At 41.5% G+C, this 27447-nt stretch overlaps 1 protein-coding gene across 1 annotated transcript in view; it reads left to right on the top strand.

The window, feature by feature from the left end:
* Nucleotides 1-5793: 5793 nt before the first annotated feature.
* ergic1 (endoplasmic reticulum-golgi intermediate compartment 1) overlaps nucleotides 5794-27447 on the top strand; it is a 97719-nt gene continuing 76065 nt past the window's right edge. The window contains exon 1 of the mRNA XM_078231109.1: nucleotides 5794-6093. Coding sequence (XP_078087235.1) covers nucleotides 6074-6093 — 20 coding nt within the window. The 5' untranslated portion in view covers nucleotides 5794-6073. The remainder of the gene's footprint in view (nucleotides 6094-27447) is intronic.

Raw genomic sequence — 27447 nt, 5'->3', positions numbered from 1 at the left:
GTTGGCACTTCTGGCACTGTCCCATCAATTCCGCTCTGTCCGCATCCAGACCTGGCCACCAGACGTAGCTCCTGGCCAGCATTTTCATTTTTGACACTCCGGGATGCACGTGGTGTAGTTCAGCCAGTATGGCCCGACAGCCCCATCTTGGGACTATAACCCATGCTCCCCATAGCAGTATCCCATCTTCCACAGTGATCTGCTCTCTTTTCCTCCAATATGGATGGAACTGTGGCTGGACCGGTCTTTCCAACTCCCCCGTTAGCACCAGGTGCTTTACCTTCGCTAATACAGGGTCTTTTTGTGTCCACTGGGGTATATTGTGTGCGGCCACTGGGAGGGTATCCAAGAAGTTTACTGTCATCACTGTTTCTTCTACTCTGGGTACCAATGATGGGGCGTCTGGTAATGCTAGCCTGCTTAGGGCATCGGCGTTTGACACGCGAGTCCCTGGACGGTGCTCCAACCGATATTGGTATGTTGCCAGTAATAATGCTCAGCACTGGATCCGGGCTGAAGCAATTGGCAGCACTGCTTTGTCCTCCTTGAGTAGGTCCAGCAAAGGTTTGTGATCTGTGACGATCATGAATTTCCACCCGTATAGGTACTGGTGGAATTTTTATACTGCGAAAATTACAACCAGACCTTCTTTTTCAATTTGGGCATATTTCGTTCTGCTATTGCTAGGGTCCTGGTGGCATATGCTTTTGGCGGTTCCTGTCCGTTTTGCCATCTGTGTGCCAGAACTGTGCCAACCCCATATGTGGACGCGTTGCAGGTGAGCACCAATTCCTTCTTGGTGTCATAATGTGCTAATGCATTTTCTGATGAGAGTTGCAGTTTAATTTTCTTGGTGAGCCAACCATTCCCAGGCTTGCCTCTTTTTTAGCAACTGGTGGAGGGGATCCAAAATGGAGGCCCTATTCTGTATGAATATTCTGTAATATGTCACCAGTCCTAAAAATGACCGTAACTCCTGGATTGTGGTGGGGGTCTTTTATTGCTCGCACCAATCCTCCAGAGGATGTAGGCCCGACTTATCTACTTTATAACCGAGGTAGGTTATTTGCGGTTCTAAAAAGACACATTTCTCTCTTTTCAAATGCACACCCGCTGCTGCAAATCTCCTAAGGACTTCCTTCAGGTTCTGCAGCTGCTCTTGTTTTTCCTGTAATGAGGACATCATCCAGGTAAAGGGCAACCTGTGGTAATCCCTGTAGTATGCTCTCCATGATTCTCTGGAATATAGTACAAGCTGCCAATACCCTGAAAGGTAATCGTTTATACTGAAAAAGGCCTTTCAGCATGTTTATTGTGGCAAATGTTTGTGAATTCTCGTCCAGCTGTAGCTGCAGGTATGTGTGAGTCATGTCCAGTTTTGTGAATAGGAGTCCTCCTGCCAACTTTGTGTAAAGATCCTCAATCTGGGGAATTGGGTATTTATCCAGTTGTGAGTAACGATTTATCGTTTGAAATCGCTGCAAAGGTGCACCGAACTGTCTGGCTTCAAGATAGGTACCATGGGTGCCACCCATTCTGAAACCTGGACTGGTTTTATTATTCCTCCATGCTGCAATCTTTTAATTTCCATGTTGACCTTTTCCCTTAATGCAAATGGAGAAAAACAAATACAAAATTTTGGGACTGCCTCCAGGTCAACTTGTAATTTTGCTTTAGCTCCTTTAATTGTTCCAGGCCCTTCCCGAAAAACCTCCAGGTATTTGTTCAGAACTTCAATTAGGCGACCATTTTCCAGCTAAAAAATATTTGCCCAGTCTCGCTGGATCTCTTTCAGCCTATTTTATCCCAAAGCCTTCCAATACCATCAATGGTAACCTAACCGGTTGTTTTCCGTAAGCAACTGGCACATGGGTTGTACCCATCACTTTCAGTGGTTCCCCCGTATTAGGTCCTCAGCCTTGCCGAAGTCTTGGTCAGGGCTAAGGGTTAGAGTCCAGTGCTTATCTTGTTAAACACTGTTTCCCCTATGACCGATACGGCTGCGCCTATGTCAACCTCCATTAAAATTGGACATCCATTCAGTCTGACAATTTGATGGGTTCTGATTTTGTCATCACTACGCAAAGTAGCTGTTCCTCGTCGGAGGTAGGTGGAGTTTCCAGGTTGTGCATTCTCCTGTCCCTCGGCCTGTTCTTTTTGAAATTGTTGGTTTTGCAACCTTGTTTTTCTTCCGCGCCTCCTGACACTGGCAACCGTTGCAATGTTGTGTCGGGGTGGGGGGGGGGGGGGGGCGCGGGGGGGGGGGGGGGGGGGGGCTCTGCAGGACCTGCTGTCACTCTAGACTTCATTCGGCTTTGTCTAGGGGTGGTTCTGTAGGCAGACCTGGGCTCCCTCGTATCCGAATCCTTCTGGAGGGCCACTATGTAGTAGGCCTGCCCAGTAATGGTAGTCCCCTAACACAGTTGCACTGGTGTTGGCATCTACCTCCATCAGAATACTCTGTAGCTCAGGCTTGCTGCTTTTTCGAAAGAAAAAGCCAGCTGTAATGCCTGTTTACAATCCAGCTGGGCCTCCGCCAACAGACATTTCTGTATGGCCATATCGTTGATTCCGCACACCAATCGGTCTCGGAGCATCCCATTTAATGTCACTCCGAATTCGCAAGCCTCTGCCAATTGTCTTAATCTTGTCAGCGGCATGCTTGTCCAGCAATGGCTTACCCTCAATATGTGTGGTGGTTAAGCAAGTTCCTTCAGGTTACTTCTTTGTTTCCTCGTCGCCACTGTAATAACTCCATGGAGACGAAAGTTCCGTCACCATAAGTTTCTTTATTTACAATGCAAGCTATGCAACAGAGCGCTCTCTGTGTGCTTCCTGCTTCAGCAGGCAGAGAGACTGACACACCGGCTTTAAATAGGGAACATGAGGCTCCCTGTTTGGACCATCAATTAGGACTCATCAGGGACATCTTTTGATGTAGGATTCATCAAGGACATCTTTTGTTGTCCAACCAAATAAACAAAATCAAATTAACTTAGGGGACTCATCAGGGACTTTTTTTGTGAGGTGAGGGGACTCTCGGGGAGTTCATACTCTAGCAGGTCAACCTCATTAGCCTGACTGAAGTCATCACAGCTTTAAACTAAATAGAAGTGGGGGGGGGGGTGGGTTGATGGTTCTGGAGAGAAGATATGTAAGCTTACAAAGCGATTGGATATGCAGCATTAAAAGGCAGCTATTTAAGTCATGATACTCAGAGTGTGACAGGAAGGGGCAGAGTGTACAAACATTTAAAAAAAGCAGCAAATAGGGTCATAAAGGGAAAAAAATGGTAACAAGGCAAAATTAATGGCTCCTTACTTAAATGCACATAATATTCAGCACAAGCTAAATGAATTAGTGGCACAAATTAAGGTTAATGTGTTTGGTTTTGTAACCATTACAGAGATGTTGTTACCAGGAGATCAAAACTGGGAACTAAATATTCAGAGGTATGTGACTTTTTGTATGGACGGAGAGGGAAGAAAGGCTGGTAAGGTAGCCTTGTTAGTATAAGATGGAATAAGTATGGCCTCAAGAAATGATCTTGGATCGGAAGATGTAGAATCCATATGGCGGAGGTAAGAAATAACAAAGGGAAGAAGACATTAGTGGGAGTAGTCTATAGGCCTCCTAAAAGTAGCTTTTGTTATGATCCCAGTTGATGTTATAACTGGACAGGAAGATCCCAAAAAATAATGTATAGGAGGATGGATAGAGAGAAGTATTAAAAGTAGGCATAAATGTGTGTAAAAAGTGCATAAACACAATATTGTGAAGTTCATTAGAGGTGTCAACAAGCTTTAAAACCAATTATCAGAGGCACCTGTCAAAAGGAGCTGTTAAAATTGTCAGAAGCACCTATCAAGTGGAGATGTCAAGCTGTCCAGGCATTTAAAAGTCCTGACTTTTAAATTTTGAAAAAAAATGACTGGAGTCTTAAAGAAATGATTACTTACTATTTCACTCTCTCTGTTGACATAAGCCTGAGGGTATTCATTACTAGATTAGTGCCACATGACTGATTTCACAACCATCCATTATCACAGCAGGTGCCTGCTGTTTCAATTTGATTGACAGCTACAAGTGGTTATAGATTTTGTTGCAGAACTATGAATTCCAATGTTTGTTGAAATAAATTGTGCACTTGAATGAAATGTTTGACTCTTTGTGGCTTTATTTAGTTGAAGGAATATAAATATAGTAAATAGGTTCTGAGTGGTTTTTCAATGATAGTGAAGTCTGCAATAGACACACAAAAATTATTTTACAGAATTTTAAAATTTTAGATGATTTAATTTATCTAATTTTTGCATGGGTCCTGAGGCCAGCCCATGATGAAGTGGCCAGGTAGGTATAGGGTAATAGGGTGTGGGGGCATGGGTTAGCATGAGTTGGCCCTAAGTTAACATGGGGTTATAAAGGGCCATGATGAGTGTGTTGAGAAGTATGAATTGGCGCAGATGGGGCATGGGGAGTAGTCTGAGGGGGGAGGGGGTGAGGGCTGAAGGGATCTTTCATGTTTTAATTTTTATTGATAAACTTTGGACACAGTGCTGGAGCCCCAGACAGCTCTTCTCCCCAGCCCATTCCACACCTGTCAGTTCTTTTTGGGTTGCCAGTCCTGACCCTCAATCCCCACCCCAGATCAATGATAGATCAATCATAAATGCCTGGGCATCTATATTTAAAGTCTAGTTAACAGGGCTGGGGAGTCACTGGGAGCAAAAATCTGGGCCTGGGATAAAATCTCACAGCAACAAGGTGCAGGCCTTTTAAATAGCCTAGATAACCAGCAGCCTTTGTGGCTGCCCCGACCCTTTTCTTGGATCAGCTGGCCCAAATTCAGCCCAAAACCACCTCCCATCCCCCACAATGAAAATCTCATCCTTGTGCGAATTTTCTCCCGAGGCCAAGCGGGAAATTGTCCTAACTCCCGCAACCCTCTCGAGGCTGAAACTCCAGGCTTAAGTATTTAACCATTACAGAATCTGGGCAGTTCACTGTTTTGTGGTAAAGCTCAGTATAGTTTCTTCAATAATCACAACCATCAACTTTGTCTTATAGGACTAAAAATCTCTAAAATCAAATGCTATTTTTCCAACGTTCTTTCTATTTCTTATCAGATGGTGTAGTACAATGTTTTCAAACAGCTGACTTTTAGATATATTCCACGTGTTCCACCAGAAATGCCAGGTGGCAGTGTGGCACAGAGGTTAGTACTGCAGCCTCACAGTGCCAGGGACCCGGGTTCAATTCTGGCCTTGGGTGACTGTGAGCGGAGTTTGCACATTCTCCCCATGTCTGCGTGGGTTTCCCCCAGGTGCTCCGGTTTCCTCCCACAGTCCAAAGATGTGCAGGGTAGGTGCATTGGCTATGCTAAATTGCCCCTTAGTGTCCAAAGATGTGTAGGTTAGAGGGATTAGCAGGACAAATATGTGGGGTTATGGGGATGGGGTGGGTCTGGATGAGATGCTGAGATGGCCTCTTTCTGCACTGTAGGGATTCTATGTTTCATTCTCTGCTCTAAATTGTGATAGTTTTTGTTTTGAGTTTTCACATTTTCCAACTAGTATACATCAAGGTACAACACTTGAAGGGCACCATGTGAAGAGCCTCTACAATTGATTGATATACTGGGTCGACACACAAGTGGCCCAGGACTATTAGCCATTCAACCTGTCAAGTTTATTCCAGCGCTACATCTTTAGTGGTGGAATCAGCTCGCCTGGACCTCTGCCTCATCTTTACTGTTCTTCTTTGGCCATTTGGCTTTCCCGTGGACCGGGGCTTCCAGTTTGGTGGGTCGAGGAGGAGCCCTGCAGAGAGGGCAACAAGAACAAATTCCAACCAAGGTACCAAACTTTCCTGCACTCAACAGACCGGAAAAGGAGCGAGAGCTGTTTCTCAGCACAGCCAATAGCGAAATGCAAGGCGTCCCGAGAGTGACGGTGCATCCGGGAGCAGCCGGCGGGCTCCAGAGAAAGTTGCTCACTTTGCTTCTTTGATCATTAACACTACGTTTCATTGATTTGTCTCGCTGATCTGGCTCACGGGGGTTTGAGCCGCCGGGATGGCTTTCGATGTCAGACGGTGAGTTGGAGATAGGACGGGCTGGTGCATCAATAAAATGTTTTATTTCTTGTTGCAGGGAAGGATGCAGAGAGTTTATTATTTAACTGGTGGTGCCTGCAAGCTCCTGTGTAAAGGCTTCCCTTTCAGAAAAGGCACTGCAAAAAAACCTCAGAGAACCCAGGCAGCTTGCACTGTGGGGGTGTGTTTGCAATTCTTAAAATCCTGGGCTTCCTTCGAGCTCAGGAATGCACCTTTTTTCCCAGAATTGTTTCTAATCCCATGTTCCAGCGGATTTTGCATGGAAATATACTGTCAGGTCTGGAGCATCTATCCACTATCCGTGACCGGCAAATATATGCGTGTGTCATTATAGCTCCTGTTAAAATGATACATGTAGCCAGGATAAATAATGTAGTTTCCCCTGTGAAATGACCCGTGTCTCCAGCTCGGTGAGTTCTTTGCGGTTGATTTATATTTAATATCCTTCCTTTCCCAGAGCAGCTTTAATGTGTTAACACGTGGCGCACCGTGATTTGTCCTAACCTAGGTCCGGCTCTACCCGGAAGTTTTTTCTCCTCTTGCTTTAATGTTGCATTTTAGAAACCACATATAATTTCAGTCGAGGATTAAAGCAATGATATAATTTAAACCTTTTTTTTTAGAAGAACTCTTTAATTAACTATTTTGCATTGTTGATTAAAATCCTCTTTGATTTGCATATTTTGATTTGGAACTGTATTGATTTTTTGGTAAGTTAGAATTATGATTGACTTTCCATTCACTCCACATTGTTTTAGCCATAGGATTCTTTTATGCACATCTTTTTTTGTTATCAATGCAGGCGTGTAATTACCTGGAAGTGAAGTTGCGTTAGGGGTGTAGTAGTATTGTCACTGGACTAGTAATCCAGAGACCCAAGGCAATATCTATGGTCCCAGGTTCAAATCCTACCATGGTGAAATTTGAATTCAATAAAAAAAATCTGGAATTGTTGATTGTCATAAAAACCCATCTGACTCTGGATCTACACCAATGTGAATGAAATGGAGGGCAGTTAGGGATGGGCAATAAATGTCCATCCATTACTATTCGCAATATATGATTATTTTATATGGATATGAAGTGTGTTTTTAAGGGTCTGATGAGCATCAACCACCCTGAAGTTGTTCAGGTTTTTACATCTAGGTAATTTAAGGGCTTGTGGTTTGTGAACTACCCTTACCTACTTCTCCTTTTGCCCTGGACTCCAGTTTGAAAATTAGAGGACAAGCAAAGATTGGGAGTCAGTGGTACAAGGATACAAATTAATTGGAAAGTGCATCAAAGTGCTGAGCCAATATCAGTGCTCTTTTTCCTTTTACACCCTCTATTTTCTAGTTTTATCCTTGATCTTCTTTCTCTTGAAGTTGCTGATTCTTTACTTGAATATGTAGCTCTCTCCTATCTTGTCCCAATAATCATTTTCCTTTATAAGTTTAGATGATGTGTTAATGGACTGTGGTGGGCATAAAGTTTTCCATTACTGTACATGTGTGAATATTAGAACACACGGACATCGAACAATCCTGGATATCTGGATAGTTTGTGAGGCAGAAATTTGGATTTTTTTTTCATCCCTATCCCAGGGATGCTGAATGCATTGGGAGTCTCCATATTTCCACTTCAGCTAAGAGCTAACACAATTTAAATCTGACCTTCTGTTGTGTGATCGAGCAGTTATTTACGTAGTGATGTTGTCTTGCGTCCTCTTTCAAACGTACTTAATCACTCTCTCTTCTATCCTCCCCCTGCCTTATTTGGTTTCTTGTATCTCCACAAAAGGATCAAGTGAACACACATTAGAATTGCTTGAGATATTCTCCCTTCGTTCCCACTGCTAACTGATGTTTGTAGCTCTTATCTGAGGATGTGATGTTTGGATGTTGTGGTGATAAGTGACCAAGGGACAAAGTGTTATTGGAGGGCGGACCAAACACCTCAATTGTTCGAGAATAATATTGATGGTAAATAGAATAAATATTTCCGGCACTGGGAATTGTGTTTGGATAGCGGTGAACATTGTCGCAACAGATTGCATTCCTTTTGTCCAACAATCAAACCCCCCTGCCCCCGCCACCATTGAAATTCTAAATAGAAATGATGAATTGCTTATTTAGATATTCTGTTTCTTGTAAGTGCTCATCTTACTGGATGTTGCACTTTTAAACATCTGTTTTCAGCCTTTAGTGCTCTTGTATTGGATCAATCTTGAATAAGTGATCTGAAAGGGACAATTATATATTAATGAATTATCAAAATTAATTTGCACTAACAGGAGGAAAAGGTGCTGATTGGTTGGCAGGTCGACACTAGTTGAGGCATTGCCATGGAGAAAGTGTGAAAGATCCATAGGTTCCATGGGCTCCTCTGTAATTCTGAAGGGCACAAGACTTGAACATGCTCCTTTGCTTTATGGAAAACTGATCTTGGTGCATGAATGTATCTCGCTTCTAGCAAATGTAAATGAACCACCTATCCGTTTGACTGATTATCTTAAATTCGTGTAGCTATTAGTGAGCAAAGTAGCTTATTTATATTTGCTAGAAGCAATATACGTTCGTTTGTCGGAGTGCTGTTTTCTGCAAGCAAAAGGAATATGTTCAGTCCATTTTGCTTTTTTTTTGAATTACGGAAGCTTGGGGAGCCTACAATTCCCCACTGCCTTCTCCATGGCAACAACTCGCCCAATCAGATTAAACTTGCCAACCAATTGGCATCCGTTTTTCTTGTACTAAATATTGTGAATGTTTGAAATTTGGCATTCCTAGTGAGTACAAGATAAAAAATACCACCGTCACATACCTCGATGCATAACTTTAATATTACTGAACAATCAAGTGCCAATATTCATGAATTATGGCATAAGTTTGAGTAGCCTGTGGATGAAGATAATGTCACAATGCCAAGCAAAATGTTGCTGTACTTCGGAAAGTGTCAGCATTCATGTATTTATGCATTCACAACAAGTGAAAGAGTCACCAGTAAATGTGCACAGACTCTAGTTAATACATTTCAGCTTCTACTGTATTGAATATTTCTTATTTCTGCCTTCAAAAAAGTGACTTTATAATCCAGATGGTCACCGAAAGAAAAGATTAAAAGTGTGCACGACTGAAGTTAAGTGCAAAACCCTCTTGGTAGAGTTTATCAGCCAAGATTGAATTGAGTTTTCAGATGTGAATAGTTTTTTTTTGTTTGCCTGTCTAATATTGAGTCATCCTGCATTAGGATTGCTACAGTTCCATATTCAGCGGGAAATCAATTATCAATCACATGGTCTATTAATAGAGTATACAGGATGTGCTTCAAATTCACAATCCACATTGTTCTGCAGCAGAATTATCATAATTTTACAATGAAACCATTCCAGACTTTCAAATGATTACATTCATAGGCAACATGCACATGTTTTTAATATGTATCAAATTTTTCTTGATGAGGACATCCTTTGCTTTTTTACATGCTCTATATCATCTTACTAGGCTTTGATTGATGTCTTTTATGTATTTTGTGTTCATTTATGTTTGAAGAATTGAGAGAGCTGCTCAATCAAGTCAGTTCTTGAATGTCACAAGGTTTTAGTTGAGCTCTTTCAAGGCTTCTCTGAAAACCCTTTCAATATGTTGAACATTGTGTATATCATGATAGATAGCAACAGGATCAGAAAGAACTTGATGCCAAAAGTCTCACAATTGCAATTGAGCTATGGTGACACAATGGCCTCACAGCACCAGGGGTCTAGGGTTCAAGTCTGGCCTCAGGTGACTCTATGTGGAGTTTGCATGTCCTCCCCGTATCTACGTGGGTTTCCCTTGGGTGCTCCGGTTTTCTCCCACAGTCCAAAAATGTGTGGATTAGGTTGATTGGCCATGCTAAATTGTCCCTTAGTGTCAGGGGGATTAGCAGTGTAAATATGTGGGGTTACGGGGATAAGGCCTCAGTGGGATTGTTGTTCATGCAGGCTTGATGGGCTGAATTGCCTCTTTCTGTACTGTAGGGAATCTCTGATTCTAATGGTTTATCCTGGAAAATTGGCATATGTTACAGTCAACTGTTGCATTGTGGGTTTGTTTAAAACCAGTTAATTTCAAAGTTTAATGCACATTTTCATCTTTGGCCTAATTTTCAAGAATTGAAGGTAGGTGCTTGGAGGGGTACAGGTATTTTATGATTTGGGAGTGCCAGTCATTGATGGTGGAACTAGTGGTATTCAACCCTGTGCAGTGCCTCCAGTATCTCACCTCTCAGGTGACTGCGTGGACTGGACTTTCATAGTCTCAATCGGGACCAAAATGGCGGCTGGTCCTGGAGCTGGAAGTCCTGCCCCTTTATTCCTGGCACTGACTATTTTCAGTGGCATGGAAAGGGGGTGGGCTGTGACCCCCAGCCTCCTTGTGGTGTTGGTGTCACTGTTTTAAGGATGTCAAATTCGGATGCCTCATGATTTTTATGGAAGTGGCCACGATTGAGATGACCCTCCTAATTTACATCTGATAAATGAGGTTATGAACTGTGACCTGGAGGTGGAAGAATGTTTCCTGCTTTATTGTTCATCAAGAAATATTGCAATCTGAGGTGTATCTGTGCCACCTGAGCTGGCAGAGTTTTGGATGGGGGTGTGTTTTTTCCCCCCAACCGCTTAAAAGGCTAGTGTTTAAATGAAAAAGTCAGTTCTGTAGACATTTGAAAGGTGTTATTATAGCACTGCATGTGAACACTTGAGTATGGGTGGTGAAGAAAGTAAGGCGGGTGGGTAGGGAAGTGAAGGGACAGAAGAGGAGAGGCCATAATACTAACCTGTTATGCTTTATTTATTGTTTCAAGCTGTTAGTTTCCTTATCCACAAAGATGAGCCTTGGAAATGGGCTGCATTAACATTGGTCTGTTCCTCTCGGCCCATTTCTGCATCTGGAGCAGGCTCAAGGGGCCGAATGGCCTACTCCTGCTCCTTGTTCGTATGTTTGTATGCGAACCCATCTCTAGTCTATGCCCGGCTCCCTGACCGGAAAATAGGGTTGGAAAAATTCCCGTCTCAACTACAAATATCCGGGACTATATTTAGTAGATGCTATTTAGCATGTCAGTGAGTGGCTTTCATGTCAGCTACTTAATTGAAAAACCAAGTTAATGTTTTATGAATGATAAAATGTTAATAATCACAGGATGTATTTGTTTTACTTGTCTGAATAGTATCCGTCTGCCAGAAATATTTTTCACATTTTAAAATTGTCGGTTTTACTTTTATTATATTGCAGTAACTTTTGAAATATTGTGTGGAAGGGACTATTTGCATTATTTTGCCCCTTGGGGTTTGAGTTGCATATAGGAAATGGGTTGCAGCAACGGCTGTATGGTGGTTTCATTATAAGGAAGTATTAAAAAGATTAGCAAACTGGTAGCTAGATAATATGTAAAGAAACCACTAACGACCATCTGTGACATTTTGTAGAATTCAATTTGTAAATCGGTGTACTATATAATACATTATTACTTTACTGTTTCTTCAGTAGCTAATTCATTAAGTCAAATAAGGCTAGTTCACTGATTTTGCTGCAATTTTGCCAATTGGGAATGCTTATTGCATCCTCAGCAATGTTGTCATTAGGGAAAAATATCACATTTAAGACAACATGCACTTCTTCAGGTCTGCCATAGGTACCTGCTCGGATTATCGTTGAAAAGATACACATACTGGAGCTTTTTGTTTTGCGCTCATCAGGACATTTGCAAAAATACCAAATGTAAAGGGAACATCAATTTGTACTTCTGTTGAACTTAACCTTTGTGTAAGAGTTTAAAAAAAAGGATTCTCAGTCACACCAGCAGCTCATTGTTGCCCTAGTGGCATAGCCTTGAAGGGAAGATTGGCCTCATCCTGTTCTGTACTTTACTACGATTCTGACCTTCCCAAATTCCCCAGGCAATTTTATCCTCTTCAACTTGGGGAAATGCAACTATTCCTTTAAAAGAATAATTTTGCTGTCTTGCTCACCTTGTCCAAGTGTTTGGTTAGCTAGTCTAATATCTCCTAATATGTGGCCTCGTGTCACATAAGAGTCCTCCTGTGCAGTGTTATGAAATCTTTCACTAACTTTTAAAGATGGTTTGTAAATGAGAATTCTTTATTTCTATCCTCATCCCAATGTCTCTCAAAGCAAATTTGTGAAAAGGTACTTTGCTCAAAAAAAACGCAAAGATAGTTAAACTGAGCTCCGAGATCTGGCAGTTGTGCAGGGCTGAATCAATTGCCTCAAATTATTTTCAGCAATAGTGATAAACATATAACCCACCAGTACTCCATCTGCCTTCAAATATCATCCAGATTTGGAAGTCAGCAGCAATGTGCATTTATATAATACCTTTAACATCGAACGTGTTGCAAAAAGTTGGAATAAATCAGATGAAGGAATGCTGAACGATATTGGGAGAGTTTGGAAAGATGACTGAAAGTTGGGTTAAAAGGATAAATTGGGAAGATGTTAAAAGATGAAAAATGAAACATTAATTGAGTTCATGACTGTGAGACAAGGCTGCTGAAAACTAGGAATTCTGGAATAAAGAGAAGGTGGGTGCGCAAAAAGATGAGTGGCAGGACTGAAGGATATGGGCGGCGATCAAATCATTAACTTTACTGTTCAGTGATTTTCACAGTATGCTTGGACAGAAGTCACAAATTTCACATACCACTACACTTCTCTGAAATGCTTGCGATAATCCTTTTCTTGTGTGTTTCCTTTCGGCTTAATGAGGAACTTAAAAGGTGATGATCTTAAAAGTATTGGCATGACGTGGCTATCTTATTGCAGCATTTGTCTTTTGCACTAGGGTTGTGTTGGCAGATATGCAAAAATCTGATTAAGGTGACCAGAAAGTCTCTTCCCCTGCAGAGAAGAATGATGTGGGACTTGCCCCTGATTTTGGAAGTCAGTTATCAGTATTTCGGTTTCTAAAATGAGGCGTGGGTTTGGGGTGTGTGACAATTTCTAGCTGTTTTGAAAGAAGGGGGAAAAAGTATTGTTCCAGTTGGAAACCTTAAAGCATATTCTGGTGCTTTATTTGTGCAAATCCAGATTTCTGCGTAACTAAAGTGGGGAGTAGACATTAATACTTGATATTTGTGGTCATAATGTTTGATTTGCTTTCAAAGATAATTGACATTGAGGAGGGATATTATTATGACTGATATTTGAGATGGATCTACATTTGGCACTTAAAGTCCTGCGATGCATTAAGTCTTGTGATGCTGTAGGCTCAGTACATTTGCAGCACATTTCTTGATGCTTTTTCCAATTACCAAAGACTTAAAATGACCACAGTTCCCTTTTACAGTAAAGCAGTGGGTAAATGCTTAGTTTTTAATTTCAGAAACTGGATATGTGTACTGCAAATTCTCCATATTTTCAGAATCACAACTTTAAGGTATTAGCCGAGATTTTCACAAAGTTGGTTTGACTCAGGAGCCTTTTTAAAAAAATGATGATTGGGTCCATATTCTGGGATTCCTGACTCCTTTCCTGGACTGTCTGATTTTCCAGCGTGCCTTCAAAGGATGAGGTCTGTTTCCTATCAAAAGCCAGCATCAGGTACTTCCATGTTGGCTGGCTCCATTGTGGAGATTAGTAGTTCCTTCTCCTCCACAATTTTCATGGAGTCGGGCCAGGTTTTTAGAACAGTGGCTCACAGCCCCTCTGAGGAGCCATGGATCCTAAGCTGCATGAGAGGACCTTTTAAAAGGTAAATTCAAAATGTCCTCCTCATGCCCTGTTCACTCCCTATGCCTAGCTATGTCCCTTCCATGCCCATTGACCCACTATACACTGTCTAGAACAAACAAACCCTTTAATTTATTGTGCTATGTCTTTTTCTTAAAAAAGAAAAATAATTATTTCATAACGTTTTCCTATATTGAAAGAAAGGTTATTTCAATCAAGCTAATCAAAGTGTCAAGCATCCAGATTCTTTGAAGTATTAATAGCAAAAATATGAACGCCTGAAGCCACTGTTTTGAGGATAAGGAGATGTGAGGGGGAGAAAGATTCCATCCCCCCCAATTGTGTCCATTTTCCCCTCGAGCTCTCCATTTGCAGAATCTTCTTGAATCTTGCATTGTGTTAACTGTGCTGTATTTTTTGGTGGTATCCTGAAATCACAGGATGTGGCTGGGTATTCCTCAAAACCAAAGTTGATTCAATCGTTCCTTAAATAAGTGGGACCCGGGTTTGAATTCAGTCTAGATTGGGTGAATTTCCTCCCTGGGGCTGTTGAACCCAGGGAGAATTCGTTTAATGAAAGCTCATTTCATTTTGGAGCAAGCATTGCCCACAGGATCTTTGGTATTTTGGAACACGTTGAGCAGCAATGAGGACAAAATGTTTGGGGAAGTGGAAATCTCTGAGTGCTAGTCGAGAGTTGTGTTCTGAGTGGAGGTTGGAAGCACACTGTTGAGACCAGTGCAGAGACAACATTACCGTACATCAACCAACTGAGGAATATTGAATGTTGACCAGGAAGAGGTGGTTAACATGTCTCTGTCCACTTTATTCATTACAAAATTGCTGGGAACATAAATGAGAAAAGACAAAGTAACACCATGATGCTCTGTGCTAGGGTATTTGTGACTAAGCTATACCTACTAGCCCTAGTGAGCACAGAAAGAAGTCTCGCAACACCAAGTTAAAGTCCAACAGGTTTATTTGGAATCACGAGCTTTTGGAGTGCTGCTCCTTGATGAAAGCGCAGTGCTCCGAAAGCTCGCGATTCCAAATAAACCTGTTGGACTTTAATCTGGTGTTGTGAGACTTCTTCCTGTGCTCACCCCAGTCCAATGCCAGCACCTCCACCTCAGCCTGAGTGAGGACCAGTATCTCAAACCTGAGACCAAGGTCTTGCGTGGTTTACTGGGCAGCAGTGATTTCCACTCTCTGATATCCTTTGGAAACGTGGAGAACCTGCAGCAGACACCTCAAAGCACTGGAGAAGCCTTCGCATGCTCCTCCAAACCTGATGACAAGAAAGACAATCCAACAGCAGCGTCCTCTTCCAAGCCTACGTACCTGACATCAAAGTGTTAATCACTCAAAACTGGCTCCGGTGACCGGAGCATATTGCTCATATGCCTGATACCAGACTCCTGCTCTATTTGGAATGCAGTTGTGGTTAGACACTCTCAGGAAAACGAGTAACACACTTGGGGGACGTACCCAAATAATCCCTGAAGGCATCAAACATTCCGGAGGGATATCGCCAAAGAATCCCTGAAGGGATCAAACATCCCTGCAGATTCATGGGAGTCCCTGGCCTGAGACTGATCGAAATAAGAGAAAGTTCACTCAGGAAGCCACCGGACACCTCAAGGTTTTGTCACGAGCACACAGGCTGATGTTGGAGAGAGCGCATAAACCTTCAAACAAATCATCCACCTGACTCTTCAAGCACCACCTGCCCATTTTGTGGCACACTCTGCAGATTGTGTTCTGGACTTGATCAGTCATGTCCATGGAATCGGGAGTGGTAGCAAGTCATCCTTGATCCTGAGGTACTGCCTGAAAGAGGAGGAAAACACCTGCTAACATTTTGTCGTCTACCATTATTTTAAATTGAACTCTGAAGTTCACACAGCTGCTAACCAGAAGAATACGCTTTGATTAAAAAAAAAAGTCTGGCAATTAAGCAACCGCCTTGCTGCATGAAGCCAACATTAGCAACTAGTTAGCGGATGGAGTGAAGTCGTATTGAGGGGAATTTGTATTGAACCCTTTCTCCTGCACAGCATGGGGCAACTTTATTCAATGCAGTTTATTGAACTTTTGCTGCATGCTGTTAAAATTGGGTTCTTTGTTCCATTTGCCAGAGGCAGTGATTATAAGGAACCACTTGTAAATTGAAACAAATGTAAGAAAAAATGCTGATTTTGCAGTGCTTGTTACAAGTACATTATTATTATGATTCAAGATTTTTCTCTGATTTATTGGAAACACGTTATAAAAAGTATCATTAGCAAGAACAATAAAAATGGAAAACTGCACATTATTTTGGCTCACCATTGCAGTATATAGTCTCAGCAAAATGTGGCAGCCCATCACAATATGGTGAGTGCACAATAATTCCTGATAAGGTGGTCACTGTTTTATTTTATTAAAGAAAACAACTTGTGGCTCTTAATCACATCTTCGCTGTTTTCAGAGGTGTCAGTTTTACTGTTGTCTTGGTCAGATTGTCACTTTTTATATCTGACACCAGAAAATGAAGGCTCTTAATTGTCTCCCTCATCTCCAGATTTTCTGTCTCTTTCCTGCTTTCACTTACCTCTCCATACTCTTGCTCAATTTCTCCCTCATTCCCCTTTTTTGCTGCACACATACATCTCCTGTCTCTATCTCTCTGCCTTACCTTTCTTTATTTTTCTCCTCTCATCCTTTCTCTGCATTCATCCATAGCTTTCTTTCTGTACTCTTCCTTATTGTGAACCATTACAGCACAGCCCATTACATGCCTGCTGGTGACATGCCAGAACAATCCAAAACTGCTTTCCTACTTTCTCCTTTACACCTGTAGTTCTGATTCTTCCCCTTATTTTGTATATTAATCCACTTTTCTATTGAACGATACATTGATCCCTGCCTCAACCACGCCCCATGTGTTCACTCTCGCAGAAAAAGGCAAACTGAAAAGTTGCTGTCATTTATGACGTGACCTTGAGGTTTGAATTTCATCTTGTCCCAGTTCTAGTTGAATTCCGAATCGGAAGCAGATTACGGTTATGTAATTATTATTGTTGCCTGGGAGACAGAAGTGACTAATCAACAGCATTGAAGATGAGGAAAATTGAGTTATGCAAGCATTTGGTCTTTGTGGATGTTCCTGTACCACATCTGGTGATTGGATCTCACGAGAACTTTTATACTTTGTGAAGATGTCACAACTGAAAGCAAGTAGTATGATGCGAAAGAGGTTTTAACAGTGATAACAACTGTAGCTGCTTTCCAAACTACATTATATTGACAAAGTTACATTAACAACAGCTTACATTTTATATAATGCTTTTAACGCGGAAACTCAAATTAGATACATAAGCTTTATTCCGAGGAAAAATAAAACTTCTTGCGAAAAATCTAGGCTTGAGTACAACTGTTCAGGTCTTGTGTAAAATTTACATTTTAAGTTTTGCCTATTTTTCCAATGTGTCCAATAAAACATCAGGATTTCTCTGATGACAATTGGTCATGGCTGTGCACTAAGTCCTATTGCATCACATGTATACATGTATAGTTCATGTTAACAATTGCTAATTGTTCAAATAGTGAAACAATAGACTTATGAAGGACTTTGACATGTTGAAAGTTTATGGCGAATGACCAATATGATTCTGGGCCTTGGCTCTTGAACCATAACTAAGTCCCAATTTGTGCAAAATGTTAAAGTAAATGAAATGAGACAATCTCCTAATGTAAACACTGCTGGATGGCAGAGATCGAGAAATATGAAGGTACTACGATCCCAGGTGTTATGATCCCAGTTGATACAACTAGACGAAAAAACCCTAGGATGGATCAAAAAACCATTACTTTTTTTAAACGTGGAGAATAAAGTCACAGGACTGCCAATTAGTTTTAACAAGAAAAAACATACTAAACATGAAAAAATAAATGATATACTCCTTTACTCCCCTTCACAAATACACACAGATTTTAAGATTGATATGGATTACAAAGCATATCTTAAAACTACAATGGTCTCAGTAACACACAATCCCTTTAAACACACACTGGCTGTGTCAAAACACACACTCCGCTCTGAACTCAAGCGGACGTCTGTGGATTTCTCATCATCATCCTCTCAGAAGATTGTCACGTGAGAGTTTTCAAACCCCACTCCCAGGAAACACACCATTAAAATCTCCTTTCACAATAATGCTTTTGATCAGTGGTTTGCATTTTGAAATCCAGTCCAGGTTTTCCAAATGACCCTTAAACAGCTTCTGCCCCACTTTCAACAAATCCAGGATTTTCGACTCCTTTTAGGATTTCTTTGTTAACTGCTGTACATGTGGTTCATAGCTGCATTAAATCATGATTCTCAGACCCTATTAAAAAGGCATCAAACGTTTGATTTAGCTCTGAAGTCTTTTTTCCCCACTTATTGCAAATGTCTCTTTCACTCGCAACCTTTTTGTCTGTTTCTCCCTTTGACTTCTCTTCTGATCTATGCCTTGGTCTCTGATCTCTTAACTTAATTTTGTCCCAATTTCTTAGTTATCTGGACATTATCTGATTCTTTGGGAAGCCTGCCTCTTTGCAGCTCCCTTGTCCTGTCCAACTTCTCCTGGCAGAGTTGAGAGATGTACTAACTTCAACTACAATATATCCAGCTGAAACTAAAGTCCAAAAAAAAACCTGTTCTACATTAAAAGACCCCTAGTTACTAAACAAACACTGCTACCTCTGCCAGCCTATTTACCCTTGACGTTGTAACACTCTCTAAGCATAATAGAAACACAATTGGAATTGAAACCAACCCCCACACTTAAAAACACCTTTGTCCAGCATGAATCTTAACTATAGGGTTTACCCTTCCAGGCGCCAGAACATTAAATTAAACCCCCTTAATAATGTCTACTAATACATTTAAAGCTACCTTTGCTTTTCAAACAAAGGAAACACTGTTGTACCACAAGACACACAGGTTGGCAAAAGTTGCAGCTCAATGTTTTTGGTCAGCCATACCTGTTCTAAAAAAATCTATTTTTTTAACTTGGGGCGTAAGAATACATTTTACTTGCAGGCCAGGTTTCTGTGGAACAAAACCAGCAACATTTTAGTTTAGCTTCTTGATAGTGTATGCAGATCATGAAAGATGTGGAGATGCCGGCGTTGGACTGGGGTGAACACGGTAAGAAGTCTTACAACACCAGGTTAAAGTCCAACAGGTTTATTTGGTAGCAAATACCGTAAGCTTTCGGAGCACTGCTCCTTCGTCAGATGGAGTGTCTGTTTGCACTGTTTGAGAGCACATTTCCACTCCATCTGAAGAAGGAGCAGTGCTCCGAAAGCTTATGGTATTTGCTACCAAATAAACCTGTTGGACTTTAACCTGGATCATGAAAGATCCAGGAATGTCATAGAACCATTAAAAAACAATCAGCTTTATTAAACATATAGAAAATATACATGCATCATATTGGTCATGTACATAAACGAACAAATGGTGGCTTAAAATACAGCAATAATCCAAATACAAAGAAAATATTGTTGCTTTGTTTCAGAGCTGTGGTTGAGCGGATGTAAATTATACTCTTGGCAGCTGGTGACTTAGTGGCTTTATTGTGTGTCCTTTTTGTTCAAACTGTTTTTGGGGAACTTGGGTAGCCCTTGACATTATGACTTGTAGATACGAAGATGCAATCTGCACCTTCAGGGCTGCAAAGTAGGCTATTGACGGCTGCATGAGTGATTTCAAGCATCTGAACATCATCACAACGACAGGTAAAGATAACACTGTATAGACAGTGACACCTGTAAAGACAGGTACATTTGGGGCATTTGACAGATGTGAATGTTGAATGCATTGTATTTTAGTTCAGGATTGATGTCCACGAAGAAGCACAGTGTGTCCTAGAATCTATAAGGGGCATTAATGCTGGCTACCTGACTTGGTCGTAGCAGGATTCCTGACCATAAATGAATCAGATGGGTGTAGAGCCACATTGGAAAGAAGAAAGCTTAAATGCATACACATGTGCACAAGATCAAAATAGCTTTGAGTTTGTTCACCAAGACTAGAGTCGTGTATTATTGGTTGCAAATGAGAAAATATTCAGGCTTTTGTGACCTCTCATGACTTGTTGATCTCATCAGATATTGGCCAAGTGTAATATCTTTTATCACTCATTCAAGAATGAATCGCGTACAACTTCTGACATTGGTTTGCATATTTTGAAAAGAAATATGGAGGATGGCAAATTAAACATCCCCTGGCATATTCTTACCATCTAGATTATGACAAAAGAACAGGTTCTGAGTTGCTCCCAAAGGAAACTTCCACCCCCAACACCTTTTTACAGCGGGGGGGGGGGGGGGGTGTGTGTGTGTGTGTGTGTGTTAATTTCTAGCATAGAACATTTGTTTATTTCTTCACTTCATAGGATGTATCATATTACTTCCTACTGTTTCTATAGAAATGACAGGGTTGACTTTCAGCTTGCGTGTGTTAGTAATAGCACCATAATCTAGGAGAAATGTGACAAACCAATGCAAAAGATTGGGAACTTTTAAAACTCTTGAGTTATGTCCAATATCCCTTGTGTTCATATCTTCCACAATCTTTTACACTATTTAATAATTCAATTTTACAAATCGGGCCCCACTCCTAAAACTGGCTGCACCTCCAGGGCAACATTTCAAGATTCCCCAATTGTGTTGTTTCAGGATGACTCTTCAAATTGCACATATTTTGTTAGGTGAAGGCAAGTGTTAGCAGTTTTCTTCATCACAAAAATATGTAATTGGTAAGTTACACTATTGAATGAGCTTTAAATTGTTTACTATGAGATCAATAGCTAGTCATTTTATCACCAAAAATAAGCATTTTTAAGTAAATCCATCCCCAGCCATACGTGGCACAGTGGTTAGCACTGCTGCCTCCCAGTGCCAGGGACCCAGGTTCAATTCCCAGCTTGGGTCACTGTCTGTGCGGAGTTTGCACGTTCTCCCCATGTTTGCGTGGGTTTCCTCCCGGGTGCTCCGGTTTCCTCCCACAGTCCGAAAGATGTGCTGGTTGCTGCTGGAACTGCAGGAGGAAAAGGAAAAAGGCCGATTGATCCCTGGAGTAAGTAAGTCTGGGGTTTGGGGCTGGCAGGGTTTGGGTAGGTCAGGGAATGGAAAGTATGGGGCAGGGCAGGTGGATCCCAGGCTGTGGGTGGTTAGGGAGGGTGTTTGATTTTAGGGATGCCACTCTGTGATCAGCAAAGGGCAGTCACTGAAATGTGATCCAATCCCCTTCTCTCTCCTCCCCCCCCCCCCCCCCCCCACCACCCCCCCGCCCTTTGAACTTTAAAAAAAAATCTAACTGCTCACTCCTCCCAGCCTGCTCTTCCCAACATTTTATGGGCAGCGTATTATCAGCTCCTATTGGCTTGATAGCCAGTCTAATTTGATGGTTGATTACTCGAGTGTGGTGGATGAGCTCCTGAGTTTGCCCCCACCCCCCCCCCCCAGTATTATGGGGCGAGTGGGAAAGTGGTGGTGTGGACACCTGCCTATTTCACATGGCCCCCCCCTCCCAAAAACGCACCGGGCATGAGAAATATAGCCTTTGGTCTCAGGTGTTTAATAAGGGGTGTTTGAAATGAAGAGTGGTCGAGGTATGGAGTCCATTGGATTGAACTGGCCTAAAGGGAACTGCTTATAGGAGGCATGTGTGGCTTGCTATAGAACCCAGTGCCAACAGAAACCTGGCTCGAAATTTTAAGTGAGATAGCCCATTCAGGCAAATGTGATCATTTGGTTGAAATGCTTCAGCATTCCAGGTTAGATGATAAATGTAAGCAATCTTGTTTGGCTATCTACTGCAACATCTCAACAATCTGTCACCCCATTCTACCAGCCTAACGACCTATATGTGAGTTGATGAGTGCTCCTGTTACAAGTTCTCATGACTCAAGATTACCAAGAAATTCAAACTCAAAACGCTACACACCCCATTTTATGTGAATTGCCTTTGGGCTTTGCAAATACCATGACATCTCTGGCAAGAGGCGAAGAGTGATTTGAATGGGTGAGGCAGAAATGGCATTCCCTGCTGATTTGCATTGAAGTGGAGATGCTGGCGTTGGACTGGGGTAAACACAGTAAAAGGTCTGACAAGTTTGTGTCTTTATATGCCCTGTTTGTGAACAGAACTCCCACTCACCTGATGAAGGAGCAGCGCTCTGAAAGCTAGTGGCTTGTGCTACCAAATAAACCTGTTGGATTTTAACCTGGTAGTGTGAGACTTCTCACTGGATTTGCATTGAAGGCATATAGTTAGGTGTGTCCCTGTAACAACAAGCAAGGAACCACTCCTTTTATCAAGAAGCTGCAGCTGTTTTCTAACTTCTTTGTCTCCTACTCTTCCCAGCATGGCTGACGGTGTGAAAAGCCAGTATTGGTGTTCATGATCCTGGGATCAAAATCTTGGGACTCCCTTACCTGACAGTATCGTGGGTGGATTTTCACCACACACACCACGGCAGTTCAAGGAGGTGACTCACCACCTCCTTCTCGAGGGGCCATTAGCGGTGGGTAATAAATGTTGACATTGGCCATGCCCAAATCACACATTTAAAAAAAAAATAGGTGAGTTACATGAATGAAAAATGTCAGACAATAGAAACAAGCATAATCCAGATGTGCCACGGAAAGAGACCATGTGATTAATAAAATGGAGGGAGGTGGATTTGCAGCTGGCTGTTTGGAGGGGGAAAACCTTTGCTGACTGTCTTGTGTTTGGCGGTCTGTTCAAGCATGCATTCATGACAAAGCGCTGAGAGAATTGGACAGTGTACTTTGGCTATCTGTGAGGAAATGTGGGTTCGTTCTTTTCCCTTGGAATATCCGAATGATGGCACTGAACTGCGTGGAGCTTTTGTAGCTGCCACTAATGTCAAGTGCCACCTCCTTCTACCGAACTATAGCCATTGATCTTTGAAGCCACCTGATGTGGATGCCAAATAAGCTGAGCTTTTTCTGCCCATCTTCTGAAAGTAACTTGTTACGACTCCCCCCAAGTGAGGTTGACCCGGGCGAGACCCCTCAATTTGTCACTCTGTGGCTGGGATACCCCCAAATTGTTACAATTCCAGGTGAGGAGGGGGATGAACTGGCTCCCAGTCTTGATTCGACGCCTTCCCCGTTGGTTGTAATGAGATTTAATCTAAAAAAGATCCTTTTTCATGGACACTTTTTTTCCCCCCCCCCCCAGACCCAATAGTGAAAAAGGAGACAATTTAGCCAGGCTTTCTTGCGTTAAAGGTAGAGTGGGTTTATTAATTACGCAAGGCAGGGAAATGGTAAAACACACGCATAGATATTCATGCAGATTAGAAAGAAGGATTGAGTTCAAAGTAGGTAAATATAAAAAGGTGTACAGAACAGTCCTTGACTTGAGGAGCAGATGATTGAGTGTTGTGGCCATTGTGATTTGAGAGTCCAGCAGAATTGAGTTCAGTAAGTGAATAGTCAATTTTGAGATTCCGGAATTATTGACTTCAGCAGACAAATAGTCAGTTTTGCAATTCCAGTGTTCTGTATTTTGGTGATGAAGCTTCCCGGCTCTCTTTTCAGCAGGGGCCTTTGTTGACTTGCACAGTCAGAGAGTGAGAGAGATCTTCTTGCAAAATGCACTTGCTGGCTTTTACTTCCATGTCAACACTTCCAGCGCTTGTTCTCACAGAGCAAACACACAGACAACCTGGGGCAACTTTTCAGCTGGGTTTCAACCCATTCTTTGTAAATTCCAAGTGGGACGGTGAAGCCACAAATTCAGTCTGGGCATTACACAGGAAATCTCTTGATGAAATGGTGATTATGTACTATTGTCTCTAATGGAAATGGCAATTTGTTTCTGGATGCTTTTCAAAGTATCTTGTCTGCTAATAGGGTGGGGTTCCATTGTCACTTAGAGATTCACCCTGCAACAATTCAGCCAGTGGCTTGTGTCCGTTTTTTTAAAAAAAAACCTCAGGTTTTGGGTAAACATCCAACATTTCCGGATGTAATTTGATATATTTTTTTCTCCATTATAATGACAACCTCCATCTCGCTGTCTGCAAAACTGGCTGCCATATAGTTCTGCCTCCTTTTCCTTTGATTGCACCTTTAAGCTGCTGAAGTACTTAAACTCCTTGACAGTGCAAGGTACATCTGCCCTACAACCCAATTTGTAAAAGGAAGACCTCAGTCAGCACTCTAATAGGAATCTGCCCGCCATTATTTAAATTAGTTGACCTTGGAAAATAAGCTGGGGTCACAAAGTAAGCAGAAGGACTCCTCTCATCCTGACCCCACCTTACACTGATGCAAGGGAGATCTCAGCCACTGGCTCCACCACACCAACCAATCTCCAAGATGATCATTTAATGTATCAATCTCAGTGTCTTATTCTACAATTGAGCTACAATACCAATATATATTGAATATGGTGACAATATATCGTGGTCACTCAAGGGAAATCAGCTTGCAGGACTATGGGGATAGCGCTGGGCAATGGGGAGTGATGGATTATTCTACGGAGGGGCCAGCTTGGACTCTATGGACTGAATGGCCTCATTCTATACTGTCAAAACTCTATCTGCTTTGCACCAGGGCAAATTGATAATTCCTGTATAGTTAGGATCAATCTCTTATGATTGGTTTTGGGCTGGGTGTGGGTACTAATGAGTTGAAAGAAAATCATGAATCCAAAATTGTGTGGTAAATGTTGTCAAGGCAGTTTCGAGCACAATTTAAAAGAAAAGTCATGTGATCCCTGGAATACAGACAACATCTTTTTAAAAAATGTACACGTTTCTATTGGGATTATATTTTGGATAATGAGTGGATTTTTAAAAAGAATGTTTCCTAATGTTTCAGAATGACCTTGAGAATATACATTTGGGAAATCTTCAAGTTCTGTCATACTATATCATCATTTTATGGATGCATGCTTTTGCTCGCTTCAAAACATTGGTTTAAGCAATAACAGCTTGAATTTCGATTCTGCCTTTGATGTAATAAAACATCCAAGGCCCTTAAGCAGTAAATAAAGAAGTACAGTGCAATGAGTATAGTACCCGAAGCAATGTGCTATATTTCCATAGTTTTCACATGTTGCGTTGGGAACAGAGGAAGTGGGAGCAAAAATAGGCAAATTCAACCCTTCGAGCTTCCCAAGCCATTCAATCTGATCATGGCTGATCTCTCCCTGGACTCAAATCCACCTCCCCACCTGTTCCCCACATCCCCTTATCCCTTTTATAAGAAATATATCTATTCAACAACTCAGACTCCACCGTGCCATGGGGCAGTGAGGTCCACAAATTCACCACCCTCTGCAAGAAGTCGTTCCTCCTCATCTCAGTTTTAAATGTACTGCTTCTCAACCTATACCTGTGACCTCTTGTTTGAGATTGTCCCATAAGAGGAAACATTCGGTCTACATTTACTTTATCAATCCCATTTAAAATTTTATAAACCTCGATCAGATCCCCTCTCATCCTTCTAAACTCCAGCGAGTACAAGCCCAAACTGTTTAATCTCTCCTCATACATCAACCCTTTCATCCCCAGAATCAATCTGGTGAACCTCCTCTGAACTGCCTCCAGTGCCACCACATCCTTCCTCAAATAAGGAGACCAAAACTGGACACACTTCTCCAGATGTGGTTTCACCAACACCCTTTACAATTACAACAACACTTCTCTATTTTTATACTCTAGTCTCTTTGCAATAAATGCCAACATCCCATTTGCCTTTTCTATTACATGCTGCACGTACATACTGACTTTGTGATTCATGAACATAGACACCCAGATCCCTCTGCCGTGTTCAAAATCATATGGAAGCTGATGCTAATATACTCCTCAGTTTAAATTCTTGAGCTATTTGTAAGCTTCATTGGAAGCAACATGGTTCCAGTTTGTACAACATACTACATGTGGAATATCCTCTGATTGCAGAATAAAAATAATTTTAAAATGTCCAAACTATCAATCTTATGATGTGGATGTTATGCAGATTTAAAATATCTATGGGGAGAGAGCATTAAAGAAACAAAAATGTAACACTTACGTTGGCTCACAATAGAGTGCATGTTGAATCAGTAGGAAAGAGGAAGTAGATAAATGGGCTAGAGCAAAAGGAAAATTAAAGCAGCCATAGCAAGTGAGAAAAAATTAAATTAGACTGCAAGAAGAAACAGAAGAGATTTGAAGGTCGAAATTGGAATACTGAAGGAAGGGAAGCAGAGAAATTAATGGATATGGAGATGCATGGTTGTACTTGCAGCAGTTAATGATGGCTAATGTTAGTTTTATTGCAAGTATTTCTAATGAGCACACTTGCCTGTTTTAATACATTTTGTGGATTTGCTGTTGGACAATCCCTGGAATGATAGAAAGATAAACTGAACAGCTAGGTGAGTAGAATTATGAGTTTCATCTTTGGTTGTGTAGTTCTGGTGGAGTTTTGTTTTATACCTAGAGGTTACTGCAGCAGCATCATAAAGCCACTGCAGACATTTGGGCACCATTTTCCTAAAACTTGGTTTCCACGTCATCATGCAACGGCTGAAAGGTTCAGCAGCTGGCCACGTACCAGAGGAGACCCTAGCTAGCTGTTTCTCTCGGCCAAATGTCTATCGTGTCATCAAAAGAAATCTAAAAGACAGCAAGTTATACTTTTTCTTAAAATTGTTATGGGGCGATGTTTAAACGAATGGGAAATGTCTCCCAAACAAATGTTGACTTTTCTTCCAGCATAGTTGGAAGTCATGATTGCATTGGAGCCAATGATAACCAAGTGGTCACTGGGGTCTACTTGAGTCTTTGCCAGTCTAGCAAGAGTACAATTGTGGATGACTCCTCTAGCGTCAAAGAGCTCTTTGCAATTCACTAGCAGAACCAACAGTTCATGCTAGTGAATTTCCATTGCCCCTAATGATTACAGCTAATGGATGTAGAAACTTGACTAATATCTCTCTGGTGATGCCACCCCCAAGTGTCCTTCATGTTCAAATGCAGTGCCAGAGTTGAAGATTTTCAACTTATTGACTTTGGAGTTAATTTACTCTAATCATTTACAACTACCTTTGCAAAGTGGAAATTTTGACTTGAAGCAAAAACTGTAGTGACATTGAGTTAGAAAATTGCTGAAAGTGAAACAAGCACCATTTTTTATTAAAGATAGGCTACAGATGTATTGCATCTTTCCTCTCTGGATGGGTTGATTGGGAGAGGGGGTTATAATACATACCATGGTATAATATTCACAGTGCAATTATGGTTATTTTTCTCAAGGCATTCCACACATCCTTCACAAAGTAAGTTCAGTGCTGCAATTACTGAATGAATTCCCACTTGTTACAGTGCCAGTTATTGCTCCATTGTTAACAATGCTGTACTGCATGTATTGTGACTGACACAATTTGTCCAGAAACTCAGCTCTACATGATGTAATGCACGTCTTAATCGCATTAAAAGGTTACTACATTGTCTCTTAGCTTTAAAATCTAAGCTCCAATCACCTGCGAGAGGCAGACGTTATGTAAACTGATGTAGCTAACCTGCAAGGGCACTTACTTACAATACTGGAAATGCGCCAC

Source organism: Mustelus asterias, chromosome 16 (genome assembly GCF_964213995.1).
Source record: "Mustelus asterias chromosome 16, sMusAst1.hap1.1, whole genome shotgun sequence".
NCBI lineage: Eukaryota > Metazoa > Chordata > Chondrichthyes > Carcharhiniformes > Triakidae > Mustelus > Mustelus asterias.
The sequence above is the reverse complement of the archived record's forward strand: the minus strand, read 5'-3'. Positions and strand labels throughout refer to the sequence as shown.